Source organism: Narcine bancroftii, chromosome 1 (assembly GCF_036971445.1).
Source record: "Narcine bancroftii isolate sNarBan1 chromosome 1, sNarBan1.hap1, whole genome shotgun sequence".
NCBI lineage: Eukaryota > Metazoa > Chordata > Chondrichthyes > Torpediniformes > Narcinidae > Narcine > Narcine bancroftii.
This window is the reverse complement of record NC_091469.1, coordinates 371,734,928-371,748,479: the sequence shown is the minus strand read 5'-3', so window position 1 is coordinate 371,748,479 and position 13,552 is coordinate 371,734,928. Positions and strand designations below refer to the sequence as shown.

The 13,552-nt window shown below is 38.3% G+C and overlaps 1 protein-coding gene across 3 annotated transcripts in view; it reads right to left on the bottom strand.

Annotated features, from left to right (window-relative positions):
* Positions 1–933: 933 nt before the first annotated feature.
* ctnnal1 (catenin (cadherin-associated protein), alpha-like 1) overlaps positions 934–13,552 on the bottom strand; it is a 353,327-nt gene continuing 340,708 nt past the window's right edge. For all 3 annotated transcript variants that reach the window (XM_069913288.1, XM_069913286.1, XM_069913287.1), the window contains 5 exons: positions 11,190–11,238; positions 10,253–10,309; positions 5,802–5,921; positions 2,926–3,009; positions 934–1,338 (listed from right to left, as the gene is read on the bottom strand). In XM_069913288.1, the coding sequence (XP_069769389.1) occupies positions 1,174–1,338; positions 2,926–3,009; positions 5,802–5,921; positions 10,253–10,309; positions 11,190–11,238 (475 nt within the window). In that variant the 3' untranslated portion in view covers positions 934–1,173. The remainder of the gene's footprint in view (positions 1,339–2,925; positions 3,010–5,801; positions 5,922–10,252; positions 10,310–11,189; positions 11,239–13,552) is intronic.

The following is a 13,552-nucleotide window of genomic DNA, read 5'->3' as shown; positions in this document are numbered from 1 at the left end:
CTACCCCACCCCTTACATCCTTAGAGGATTGTGCAGCTGGGAAAATCTCCAGCTCACACAGTATCTGCGAAGAGAGAAAGAGCCTGAGTACAATAAATCACAGATGGTTGATTGAAAATGGCAATTTTTCATGGAAGCCCTGATTGCAGTGAAACTAGTACAATTGTGATATCCTGCAAATATCAGCACTAAGATCATGATAAAGGTAAATTACATGAAAAATATTAAGCTTCAGATATAAATGCTTATTGGTAGGCATACAAACTGATATCACGAACACAGTTGTGTACAAAGTCCATTAAACAATACAAAGTAATGATTAACGAATTAGAATTTTATTTTAAAAAATATAACTTTTCATGTTAATTGTCAGAAGTGTAAAAAAAAACTGCCTTTGCAGGTAATACAAATCCAGTCCAAGTACTCTACTAAATATTTCCAGCAATCAATACATCAACATCACTAGAAAAAGTGAAATTGTGTGTAGAGTTCATGCGCAAAGAGGATATTTGAGGGACACAAGGTAAAAATGACCTGTTTAATGTATTTAAGTTGATTTTAACACATTGTCAAGACTTTTAAATTTTGAAAAAGGAAGGCAAGGGACAAATGAGATTTAAACCAAAAAAATTGATCTAAAATAGTAATCTGATTGTTGGATAAATTATTATTGGTAGAAGACCAGATCTTCTAGAAAATTTACACCTAACAGCTGAAAAAAGGGTAGTGGTAAAAACCTATTTTATGTACCCAAATGAAAGTATTTTGCAACATCCTGCCTGCAAATAAAATAATTTGGTTTAATTACTTAACACAGTGGTAACATATGCTGTCATCCAGTTTTTTTCTTGCACATTTGTCTCCCTAGCAGCATCACAGAAGATACTTTGACAGTTGCAGGCCAAGATTAAAGAAAAATCCAGCATTAATACATTTCAAAGATATCTAACCAAATGATCTATTCTCTTTCGTATTACTTCAGATACTGCAGAAAAAAGTCTCGTGTAGATCTTAAAACATTCAAGCCCTTGTTAAGGACATTGCTGCTATTTACATCCACATTAAGAACTATAAATGCAACAGACAATGATTACTGAGTACTATGAACTGACAGATTTTACAGTACATCTGACAATGTGTTTGAGAGTTGCAACTACTCCAGAACTTGTCCCTTCATTTGCTCTCTAAGAATGTCAAGTTTGCCATATGCCTTTCCAGCGATTTCGCACCAAATGTATCTGTGTTCTTTCCCTCTAAGCTCTCGCCGTTTGCAACTGTCTGCAGTTGGTTACCTTGCCAGCCATGTGGTGAGCCCATAAGTGTCTGATCGACTTTGCACTGCAAATGATACATCATATTAGGACAACAAATAAAATGTGCAATCACATTTAACAAAGAAGATTATCCCTGTATGCAGGCAAATTTATCTGAACTTTCATAATTATAGTTCATTTGGGTAATACATTTTAATACAGCCATTTTATTGCACAGTTAATGCTGTAATGGTGTGACATTTTCTCCACTGATAGAGTGAGCAAATTTTTTTTCCTTTTTCATACCAGTTGGACCTAGAACATTCATTATGTTTGCCACTTATAAAACAAATTTTACTTAATCAATATATTGTGTAACCATCTATTTTCAGTGTGGTTTAATCACCTGCTATTTATTTAGGGTTTCCATATACCCAATTTATCAAATTACTACTTGTCTTCAATTAATTTCTTTTCAATATATAAGTTTACCTAACGGTCAATGAATTAAGTTCAGTGAATAGGAAGATGAAAATTTGGTTGAACTGAACCAACTTGCATTATCAGAAGCAGAGTTTATTGTCATGAACAAAGCATGAAATTTGGTGTTTTAGTATCTTAGTGCAAATGTACGCATTATAACCATCTTGCAACATTACTATAAAAAATAATAATTGCGCACAAAGAAAATTGTGCAGCATCTTTGGTTTATTGATTATTGGAATCTGTTGGCAGCAGGGAAGAAGCTCTCCTTATGCCACTGAATGCTCATCTTTAAGCTCCTGTACCTTTTCCCTGATTGTAGCAGAGTGAAGAGGGCATGGCCAGGGTGGTGGGGGTCTTTGAGTATGGAGGCTGCTTTTTGTTTTAAAGACACCACCTCATATAGATGTTGTCAATGGTGCCTGAGTTAGCAACCCTCTGGAGTTTATTCTTATCCTGAGAGTTGGCACCTCCATACTAGGCAAATGTGGGGTCATCAGCAAACTTGTAGATGACATTGGAATTGTTCCTGGCCACACAGTTGTGGGTGTATAATGAGAAGAGCAGTGGACTAAGCACATATCCATGTCTGTGCTAATGATCAGTGAGGAGATACTGTTTCCAATTCCTACTGACTGTGGCCTTCCAATGAGAAAGTCAAAGATCAAGTGGCAGAGTGGAGTACAAAGGCCTAGAGTTTGTAGCTTCTTGACCATCACTGAAGGAATAATGGTAATGAAGGCTGAGCTGTAGTTTATGAAGAGCAGCCATATATATACTGTCTGTATACTGCTTCTTACTTCAAATAATATAAAGATATTGCCAAACTCTGAAGTCATTCAGCTGTACAGTTAATTTGTTTTCTTATGATTAGATTGACAATGTTACAGTTATGTCTAGGTTATTACTTCTGCTCTTGTCTGCAAGCAAATTCCACATTACCAACTGCGGATGTGGAATGGATCATCCAATGACTGAGGTGGATTGAAACTTCCAACATGAGTAGGTTTCTATTTGTGAGACTAGACTTTCCAGGATGTTTAAAAGTATGCAAGTTTATAAACAAAATTGAATGATTTGATTTTATGTCAAATTTCATAGTTTTGCTTTCAGATTTATAGATTGTGATTTGGGTGTTATTTTAGTGAAATTATTAATTTTGGGATTCAATGCGTTAGGATATTCTTACCTTTTTTAATAGTTTGTAGCAAAGAGAAAGAACCTTTATCAATACGGTCATCATGTTTGTAGTTTCCTGAATGGAAGTGTCAACCTAGAAATAGAGAAGTGCACAAGAATAACTGCACACTTGAGTTTTACAACTTATTTAATCAATTTGCGAAACAATTCCGCTATAAATTGAATTACTCTATATTGCACTGTCACATTCAAACATATTGAGAAGGAAATTACTGATTTTAGTCGATCTTTCCCTTAACATCTAAATTTAAAGTTTCCTTTAAATTTTCAAACCTTTATGTATATTGTACATCTTCAGTAAAGAAAATCTAGAAGTAATTTAAGCCAAAAAAATAAGTCAGGGAAGATAACAGTTCACAAATATACAATTTGTTCTTGATTGTTATGTGCAGTTTTTCATTTTTTTTTAAACATGTGTGAACTCTCAGGTTACTTCATCTATATTGCATATGTAGCATAAAATTTGTTCATAATATATACTTGCCACTATTTCATTAAATTGGACATGGATTGAAAATATAATCCTAAAGACAGAAATGGAACAGGGTTGATTCTGTAATGAGGTTGTATGTTCTCCCCAAGTCTGCATGAGTTCCCTCCCATTTTTCAAAGACGTTGGGTTAGTAGGATGATTTGTTACATGGGTGTATTCCGGTGACGTGGGCCAGACGGGTCTGTACCATGCGATATCTCTGAATTCTGCAGATATAGGAATCTGGAGCAAAAAAATCTGATTACCCATTAATTTTAAAAAAATTAAGAGGTGTAGCATGATAACAGGCCCTTCCAGCCCACAAGCTCACTCTGCCCAAATACATCTATGTGAGCAATTAACCCACGAGCCCAATACGCTTTTGGAATGTGGGAAGAAACCCACGTAAACACAAAGAGAATGTACAAAACATCTTACAGATCGCACTGGATTGGAAACAGGGTCTCTAACCATTCCAATAGCCATACTGCCCTAATGATGAAGGGTTCCAACCCAGAATGTTGACCATTCTTTTTCTCCCACAACTGCTGCTCAACCCACTGAGTTCTTCCAGCATATTGCTTTTTGCTATGGAAACAGAGTTGATGGAGAAAGAGGATGGGAAGAATGGCTTCTATCCTGTATGAACATTTTTAAGCCATGTATTATATCAGGGTCAAGATTAACAGCCTCCTTAAATATCCATTAATTCTGTTCTCCACTCTACCCCCTGCAAAGACAGAATCCAATATTGACATCTCATTCTATTTGTAATGCAGTTTACTATTAATTGTAAATTAATGTTTACATTTTTACTAATTGTAGAATGTCACAGAGCCAATCTAATGGAGCTGATGTTATCAGACTATAGTTGTCCAGATTATGCTGCAAGCATCCTCTAAATGGATGAAGTTCCCTTCCAGCACTTTCTCAAGGGCATCTTGAGATGCCAATAACTGCTGGCCATGCCTAGACCCCCAAAAAATGAAAATATAAAAGACACTGAGCGTTAACATCTTCTCAAAGTGTGCTTTTATGTTTTCAAACTAAGGTAAAAAAAATTTTAGCTGGAGAATTTCTGGGAGGGTGGAGATTATGAAATTATAGAGAAAGTTAATATTTTAACAAGCAAGCATGAGATGTCTTGGTCGCCTTCAGTTGATAAATGCCCAGTGCTTGACAAGTTGTATCCAAGGCTGTTGTGGGAGGCAACTGTCAGGGCCCTGATAAAACCATTAAAATCTTTACCATCACAGGACAACAAGTTGGTACACTCATTTTCGGAGGGCAGCAGAGATGTTGGTTGGATGATATGCACAATATAGGGCACTTGAGAGTATTGAGGAACAGAGGAATTTTAGTGTAAAAGTCCAAGGGTCTCTGAAGGAGACACTGGGTAGATAATTTAGTGAATGAGGTATTTGGATGCTTGCTTTCATTAGCCTGGGCACAGAAAATAAGAACAAGGTGATTATAGTGAATCTTTCAATAAGTACTTAGTGCAGCCTAAATGGTTGGTAAATGGCAATAAATCTCACAACTGGCCATATCATCTGGCTTTGTTTCCACCCAACAACTGGCCATATCATCTGGCTTTGTTTCCACCCAACAACCTAGTAAAGGATGATGTTTTCAAGGAATATATTAAGGGATCAAAGAAAGGCAAATGGAAGGAAATTCTATCATTGACACTTGAAATGCTGAAGACAAAATAAAAATGTAGAGGCTAGAAATGGAAAGGTGCAGATACCTCACTGGGATGCACGACTGAATAAAGGAGGGCCAAGTAAGGGTTTAATTTTTAAAAATTTGGACATACCCATGCAGACATGGGGAGAACGAACAAACTCCTTACAGACAAAGTATGATTCGAATCCTGGTCCCAGTCGCTGGCTCAACACCAACCGTGAAGGAGAATAACAATTTGAAAATAAAGCTATAGATCAGTGAGCAATGATGAACTGTGGTTGGTATTTGCTTGCAGCCCAAATGACTAGTCCTTGTGCCTTGCAGTGAAGGATGAGCGCTGGTAATATTGTAAATATAAAATATCTGAAAATTATAACATTGGATCCACACTAGTTCCCAGGAGAGAAGTCCAATTCATTCCATTCTCACACATTCATCCTCTCACTTGCCTGATAACCCCTCTTTAATTGTTTATTGCAATTCATCTACACTGAGGGATAATTTGTGGGAGTAAACTAACTTTCAAATCTTGTGGGACGTGAAAGGAAACTGGATAACCCAGAGGAAATACAATCTTGGAGAGAGCATACAAACTCAGCACCTGTGAGTCGGCAGCATTAACTGCTGTGGCATCCATATTTGTGAATTTGATAGATGTTAAAAATTTAATAACCCATGCAATATTATGTATATAAAGAACAGACCTTAGTAAATGTGGCAGCTTTGCCATGAACAGGGGTTCTGCAGGTCATTTGCAGTTGCTGGCTTAAGGCAGGAAACCTCTCTGCTTCCATCAGCAAAGGTGATTTTTCATCCTCTTCCAGCTGAGAAGACAGACATATTTAGTTAAGATTCCAGGGAAATTTTTTTGAAATGTATCAGACATCACTTTTCAAATTAAGTATTTCAATATTGATGATTAAACAACATATTTAATTTTTAAAACAAAATAAGCATACAGCACAGTAACAGGCCATTTCGGCCCACGAGTCCATACCTCCCAATTTACACCCAATTAACCTACACCCCCAGTAGGTCTCCATTGCTGGTGCTGTAAAGGCATTGCACTAACCGCTAGGTCAACCATGCCGTCCCACTGAAGCATCGTAATGCTGATTAACCTTAGTTTTTCAGATTAAATTCTACAACTAATCAAATGAAAAACAAGAATATCTGACCATAATTTTCTTCTGCAATTTTCCATTGAACATGTACACATAAATAACCAGGTGCACTTTATTTACTACATGAATAGATCAGAGAAAAGAGTATCAACATGATTTAAAATGGATTACAGTGTATTTTTTTAAAAGAGAAAATGATGCTCACAAACCACCAACTGTGTCATTCAAATGCAAAACACTTAATCAATTCACTCACCACAGAACATTAGGATTTTGAAAATATGAATAGTTCAGAACCAACTTATTATCCCACTTTAAAGACTATTTATATGGAGAAGCAATGTAGGTAGTTTTTTTTTAAAATTTTTTATTTTTCACACCATAAATCACATTAGCCATGATATACACTATTTCTTTTTCACACATATACAGTGACTTTTTCTCCCCCCCCTTTCCTCCCAAACCACCCCCCCACCCCCCCCTCTCATCCATTTTAGGTATACAATCTAGGTTGCATTAAGCCAGTCAGACAATGTTGTCATTCAACAAAATTACACCAGAAATTCTACTGAGTCCATTCTTTTCTTTCCTTCTCCTTCCATCAACTTAGGTAATGTTTATCCCCGGTAGGTTTTCGCTATTGTATTTAATGTAAGGCTCCTATACTTGTTCGAATATTTCAATATTATTTCTTAACCTATATGTTATTTTTTCTAATGGAATACATTTATTCATTTAAATTTAGTAGTTTCTTCCTTTTTAATTTGGTTATGTATTCCATTAATATTTAAAGACATATAGTTCAGCGTAGCCCTTTTATATTTTGTTTATCTTCTCTTTCCGTTTTTCCATCATTGCCTTTCCTCCTTTTCCATTTCTGTTTTCTTATTTTCAACTCTTTATAAGACAACATTCCTACAACATCCAACATTTTCCTTATTCTCCTATTTCTATCTTATTTATCCCCAATCTCCCCTTCACCTCCTGAGTTGTCCTTTATCCCTTGTCGGACAACCACATCTCCCCTCTCCATTTGGATTTGCGAATCCACTCGCAAGCGTCAACTGATTTTGCAGTGACCGCTATTTCCCCCCACCCCGCCTCCCCCAGAAAAGATTTCACTTTTCATATGTCACAAAGGTCACTCTTTTAATTCCCTCCTTATTCTCTCTATTCCATTACCTTCCCTTATTAATTCTTGTCTATACTATCTATATTTTCCTCTAAGTACAGATACATTCATGTATGCTCATTGTCTCTATTCACTCTTATACCTCTTTACCCGCATACATATCAATCGTGATCATTTTTACTCTCATTACCCGTCTTCATCCCTCAGTCTATTTTTGTCTTTACCCACATACATATCAATCGTGATCATTTTAACTCTCATTACCCGTCTTCCTCCCTCAGTCTATTTTTGTAATTGTTCTGCAAATTTTCGTGCTTCTTCTGGATCCGAGAATAGTCTGTTTTGTTGTCCTGGAATAAATATTTTCAATACCGCTGGATGCTTTAGTATAAATTTATACCCTTTCTTCCATAAAATCGCCTTTGCTGTATTGAACTCTTTTCTCTTCTTTAGGAGTTCAAAACTTATATCTGGATAAATGAAGATTTTTTGCCCTTTATACTCCAGTGGTTTGTTGCCCTCTCTTACTTTTTCCATTGTCTTCTCCAGTACCTTTTCTCTTGTAGTATATCTTAGGAATTTTACTACAATAGATCTTGGTTTTTGTTGTGGTTGTGGTTTAGAGGCCAATACTCTATGTGCCCTTTCTATTTCCATTTCTTGCTGTAGTTCTGGACATCCTAGGGTCTTAGGGATCCACTCTTTTATAAACTCCCTCATATTCTTGCCTTCTTCATCTTCCTTAAGGCCCACTATCTTTATGTTATTTCTTCTGTTATGGTTTTCCATTGTATCTATTTTTTGAGCTAGTAGTTCTTGTGTCTCTTTAGTTTTTTTATTAGATTTCTCCAATTTCTTTTTTAAGTCTTCTACCTCCATTTCTGCTGCTACTGCCCGCTCTTCCATCTTGTCCATTTTCTTTCCCATTTCTGTTAAGGTCATCTCCATTTTATTTATTTTCTCTTCTGTGTTGTTTATTCTTTTTCTTAAATCCTTAAATTCCTGTGTTTGCCATTCTTTAAATGACTCCATGTATCCTTTAATAAGAGCAAGTATAACCTTTACCTTGCCTTTCTTTTCTTCTTCTATTTCCCTGTACTCTTCCTCTTCCTCTTCTTCTTCCTCTGGGTTGACCATCTGTTGTTTCTTTGGTGCCCTTTCCTCCTCTTCTTTCTTGTTTCTATTGTCTTCTGTGGTCTCTTCTTGCTGCAGGTGTTCTGCAGCTGTCGTTGCCGGCTGTGGAGATCGACTCCCCAGCTGGTCCCCCCTCCCGTCGGTGTGTTTTTTTTAATTCGCTTCGCGCATGCGCGAAGTATCGCGCATGCGCGGTTGCGCACTTTTACTCGGCTCTGCAAGCCATTTTTGTAGTCCATTATTTACCGACCTGAGGGAGCGGGTTTCTCTCTCCGCAGCGGGCCTCTTCGGACAGGTAAGTCCTTCACCTTTTTCCTCCTTTGTCTTCTCTTCCTCTCTTCTTACCGTTGCTTTCGATTTTTCTTTTTTTGTCGCCATCTTCTTTCCACCTTTATACTCACTTTTCTGTAACTTTTATTTCTGTGCCTTTGTGTTTTCCTTTGTTTTTCCCGACTTTTCTGGAGAGGGCTGGAGTTCACCGTCCGGCCACTACTCCATCACGTGACTCCTTCGCAATGTAGGTAGTTTTATGTAACAACCAGACAATGACAAAAATCTATATATCAACTTGTATCAAAATAAATAACAACATTAAAACAGAACAGGCCCTTCGTTCCACTTGTGTGTACTGAACATGATGACCTAATAAAAATCTGTTAGCACTTGACAAATATCCCGCCAAACCTTCATGTTCATTTTAATTTTAAATTTAGGCAAAAAGCACAGTAACAGGCTATTTTGGCCCACAACCCCATGCCACCCAATTACACCCAAATGACCTACACCCTCAGTACATTTTGAAGTGTAGGAGGAAACCAGAGCCCCTGGGAGAATGTACAAACTCCTTACAGTCAGCACGGGATTCGAACTCTGGTCCCAATCACTGGCGCTGTAACAGTGCTGCACTAACTGCTATGCTAACCATGCCACCTATGTGCCTATATAAAAGCCTCTTCAGTGTACCTAATCTGCCACTACCTTTGGCAGCCCATTCCAAGTACCCTGTAAAAATAATTGCCATGCACTTCTAGAAACACACTGTGTTTTGTTTCTATCTTGGGGAAAAGATTCTGACAGTCCCCTCATCATCTATCATGACTTTATAAGCTTCTATCAGGTCACTCCTTAGCCTCCTATGCTCCAGAGAAAAGAATCCAAGTTTGTCCAGTCTCTCCCCATAATTCATGCATTCTAAACTAGGCAACGTCCCAGTTAGCCTCTTCTGTATCCTTTACAAAGCTTCCGCATCCTTTCTGTCATGGCGCAACCAGAACTGTACACAGCCTTCCAAGTGTGCCTTAACCAAAATCTTAAAAAGCTGCAACATAATTTCCTTACTTTTCTATCTATGCCTTTTTAAATCAACTATATATGGGTGGCCACTTTCAAGGTGCTATGGACCTGAATCCCCATATCTCTATGCTCATCAATGCTTTTAAGAGACCTGTTTAATTCCCTTTATATTTGACCATCCAAAATTTAATACCTCACACTTGTCCAGATTAAACTCTACCTATCATTTCTATGTGTAATTCCTGTGGTATTCTTTCATAGCCCACTACACTGTCCACAATTTCACTATTCTTAGTGAAATCTGCAAACTTATGATGTGTGAACATCTGAATTAATATTTTATTTCAAATTTTATCCAGATATTTTTCTTTTCTATATATTTACAACATACAGATACTGAATTTTATCAGTTGTACTGGTATTCACATGCAATGACAATGTTTGATTGTATCCCTAAAGTACATTAATGTACCTGATTTGACAGGGCATGAAGTGACGAGTGCAATCTGAGACTTTCTTCAGCAAAGATCTGCAAGAAATATTAGACACTAAAAATCACACCGTTTTTCCACAAAATTTGTGCTGTACATTTATTTTGAGCAACACTTGTTCTTAAGGTTTCTGGGGAATAGTCTCTTAAAAATTATAGGAATTTTATATTTTCATACAAACTTATCATGCTTGTGATTTTCAATAAAGTGTGCAATTTTTATATTAATGTGTTCACAAGCACTTGTTTAAAATTGAATATTTTTCTGTGCCCACCAGTGTTCATCGAATGTGAATATCTGGTGGATTTGAATCTCAATGTCCAGAACTGTTATCAAGGATCTTGCAACCTCGTTTAGATCCCACACCATTCTGCCCAAGTGACTCGCTATTTCATATTCCCACTTGTATACCAGCAGCGATATAAATCAGGTGCAGCCATTTTCAGCAATAATCATGTGTTACATTGCTATTTTTTGTTGACAGTTCAGTTAACAACAAACGCAGCTAAATATGAGCTGCTTTCCAGCCTCAGATGCATGATGTTGAGTGGTGGTCAAGTCCCACTTTTTCCTCAGTACATCTAATCATTAATCATCATGTCCATAACATATTGAGTGTAGACAGCACATCTGAATACAAATCTTAACATTAATCTAAATGCAACACTTTATCCTCAAAACTTCTGCTCTTCTATTTTATTCCAAACCATGGTGGCAAATACAATACAGTGGATACCAATTTTAAGAAAACATGCCTTTATAATCAATTTTTCTTAACAATCAATTTTTTTAAACCACAAAGGATACCTCTAACAGCTGCTAAAAATGGCTGCCTCTTATTTAATCCATCCCAGGTTGGAAACAAGAACTGTTGAAGTTTATTCAAGAAAAATAAGACACAGCAATTAATATTCTTACTTCAGCTTGGTGAAACAAATCCTGTGTGGTTTTCAAAAGACCTTCCCCTCTGAAATAATAAGAATGTTAAATATTAACAACTTCCTTAGGATGCTTTTTAAATATGAGTTTTATCAAAATAACTAATAATATCAAAAAATGATGACCAAAACAATGCACGGATGAAAGAGCCTATAACATTTATCTTGATTGGTTGTTATGCTAAAACAATGGGATGTAGCATGAATGAAGCTATATGACTGAGTGGTTGGGAGCATCCTTGTAAGTTCCTGATCTCAGCTGTGTTGGCAGACTGGAAGAACAAAAGAAAAATCAGAGCTGAGTTTCTATTACGCAGCAGAAGAGATCAGCAAGAGTTAGGTGAAAGTTGACTTCCTGACGATAGAGAAGAGGTGCATCACCCTGGGAGAGCTAAAAAATATTAAAAGGCTGTCTGGATTTGAACGATGTGTACTTGTAATGTGATAAAGATATTACTGAAGTGACTAAACTAAAAGAATCCCACTATTTTTTTTAATGACAATTATCCTATTATGTTAAAAGTGAAATTAGAGTTATAATTGTGGAAAATGACATTGGCTTAATGGCGAAGGAATGAATCATTCCTCTTTCGTGCAAAAATCTGCAGGCGTAGAAAATCAGAAATAAAACAAAATGTTGGAAACACTAACAGGCAGCATCTAGTTCAGACAAAGTTTCTTCAATCTAAACTTGACTGGAGTTTGGGCAACTATCTGGAGGAGGAGGAGCTTGGAGAGAGTGACGGGCAGGTAAGCCGTTAAATTCCAGGGCTTACCCGGGCTTGGGCCAACTTGGTTCGGGGTGTGATTCGGAGGAGGTGGTGACTGGAGTTCGGGCGACTATCTGGAGGAGGAGGAGCTTGGAGACAGTGAGGGGGTTAATTGGTCAAGGGTCCGATAAAAGGAGGGTAAGTATAGGGGAGCGGCCCAGTGAGTGAGTGGCACAGTGAAGAAGTGGGTCCTTGAGGCTTTGGCTTGAGAGGCTTCACAGTGAAGGAGTGGGTCCTTGAGGCTTTGGCTCAAGAGGCTTAGGCGAGCAGAGGCTGAGGACGAGCGTGCTGGACTAAAGGTAAGACATTCACAGTTAATTTAATATGGTGTGAGGAGAAGGAGGCAGGATGAGTGTGAGGGCAGTTTTCTGCTCTCAGGTTCACATGTGGGAAGTCATGGAGTCTTCACGTTTCCCGGACATCCATGTGTGCACAAAGTGTGCTGAGCTGCAGCATCTAAGGGACCAAGTCAGAGAAATTGAGCTGCAGCTTGATGACCTCTGGTTAGGGAGAGTAGGCCATCACGGACAAGGAGTGTGGCCTGAAGGACTGGGTCAAGGAACTTGAGCTGCAGCTCGATGACCTCACTCTGGTTAGGGAGAATGAGGCTATCGTAGACAAGAGCTACAAGCAGGTGGTCGCACAGGGGCCACAGGAGGAGGGGCAGTGGGTTACTGTTAGGAGGAGGAAAGGGAGGGGTCAGGTTCATGTGCAAGCACCTGAGTCTGAAATCTTCAGAAATCGGTACTCCACCTTGAGCACTGAGGAGGGGGAGAGTCAGACTATGGTGGGCAGAGGTGTGGTATTAACCTCTGTGATCCAGAAAGGTAGGGATAAAAGGAAAAGGGTGATAGTCATAGGGGATTCAATGGTTAGAAGGACAGACAGAGATTTTTGTGGATGCAATAAGGAAAACCGGATGGTGGTTTGCCTCCCTGGTGCCAGGGTTCAGGATGTGACTATGTACATTCAGAACATCCTAAAAGGGGAGGGTAAGGAGCCTGAGGTTGTGGTACATGTTGGCACCAACGATGTTGGAAGGAAGGAGGAAGTGGTCCTGCAGGATGAGTATAGGGAGTTGGGTAGGGAGCTTAAAAGGAGGACCACTAAGGGGGTAATCTCTGGATTGCTTCCTGTGCCATGTGACAGTGAAGGCAGAAATAGAATTAGGTGGAGGTTAAACGCATGGCTAAAGGGGTGGAGTAAGAGACAGGGTTTCAAGTTTTTGGACCACTGGGACCTTTTTTGGGGAAAATGGGACCTATACTGTAATGATGGGTTACATCTTAATCCCAGAGGGACCAGTCTTCTGGCGGGGGCATTTGGTAGGGCTGTCAGGGGGGTGTTTAAACTAGTATGGTTGAGGACAAGGTTTCAAGTTAGGCAGGACAGCATGGTGAGGGTTTGTAGGCTAAGGAAAGAGACAAGTTTAAATAATTTGAGGGAGGAAAAGTAGTAAAAAGATGTAGTGAAAATTGTGAGAATGGAAGAGAGGAGGATATGCAGAAGGTAGGATGTAGGAGATCCCTGAGATGTATTTATTTTAATGCGAGGAGTGTAGTAAGGAAGCTGG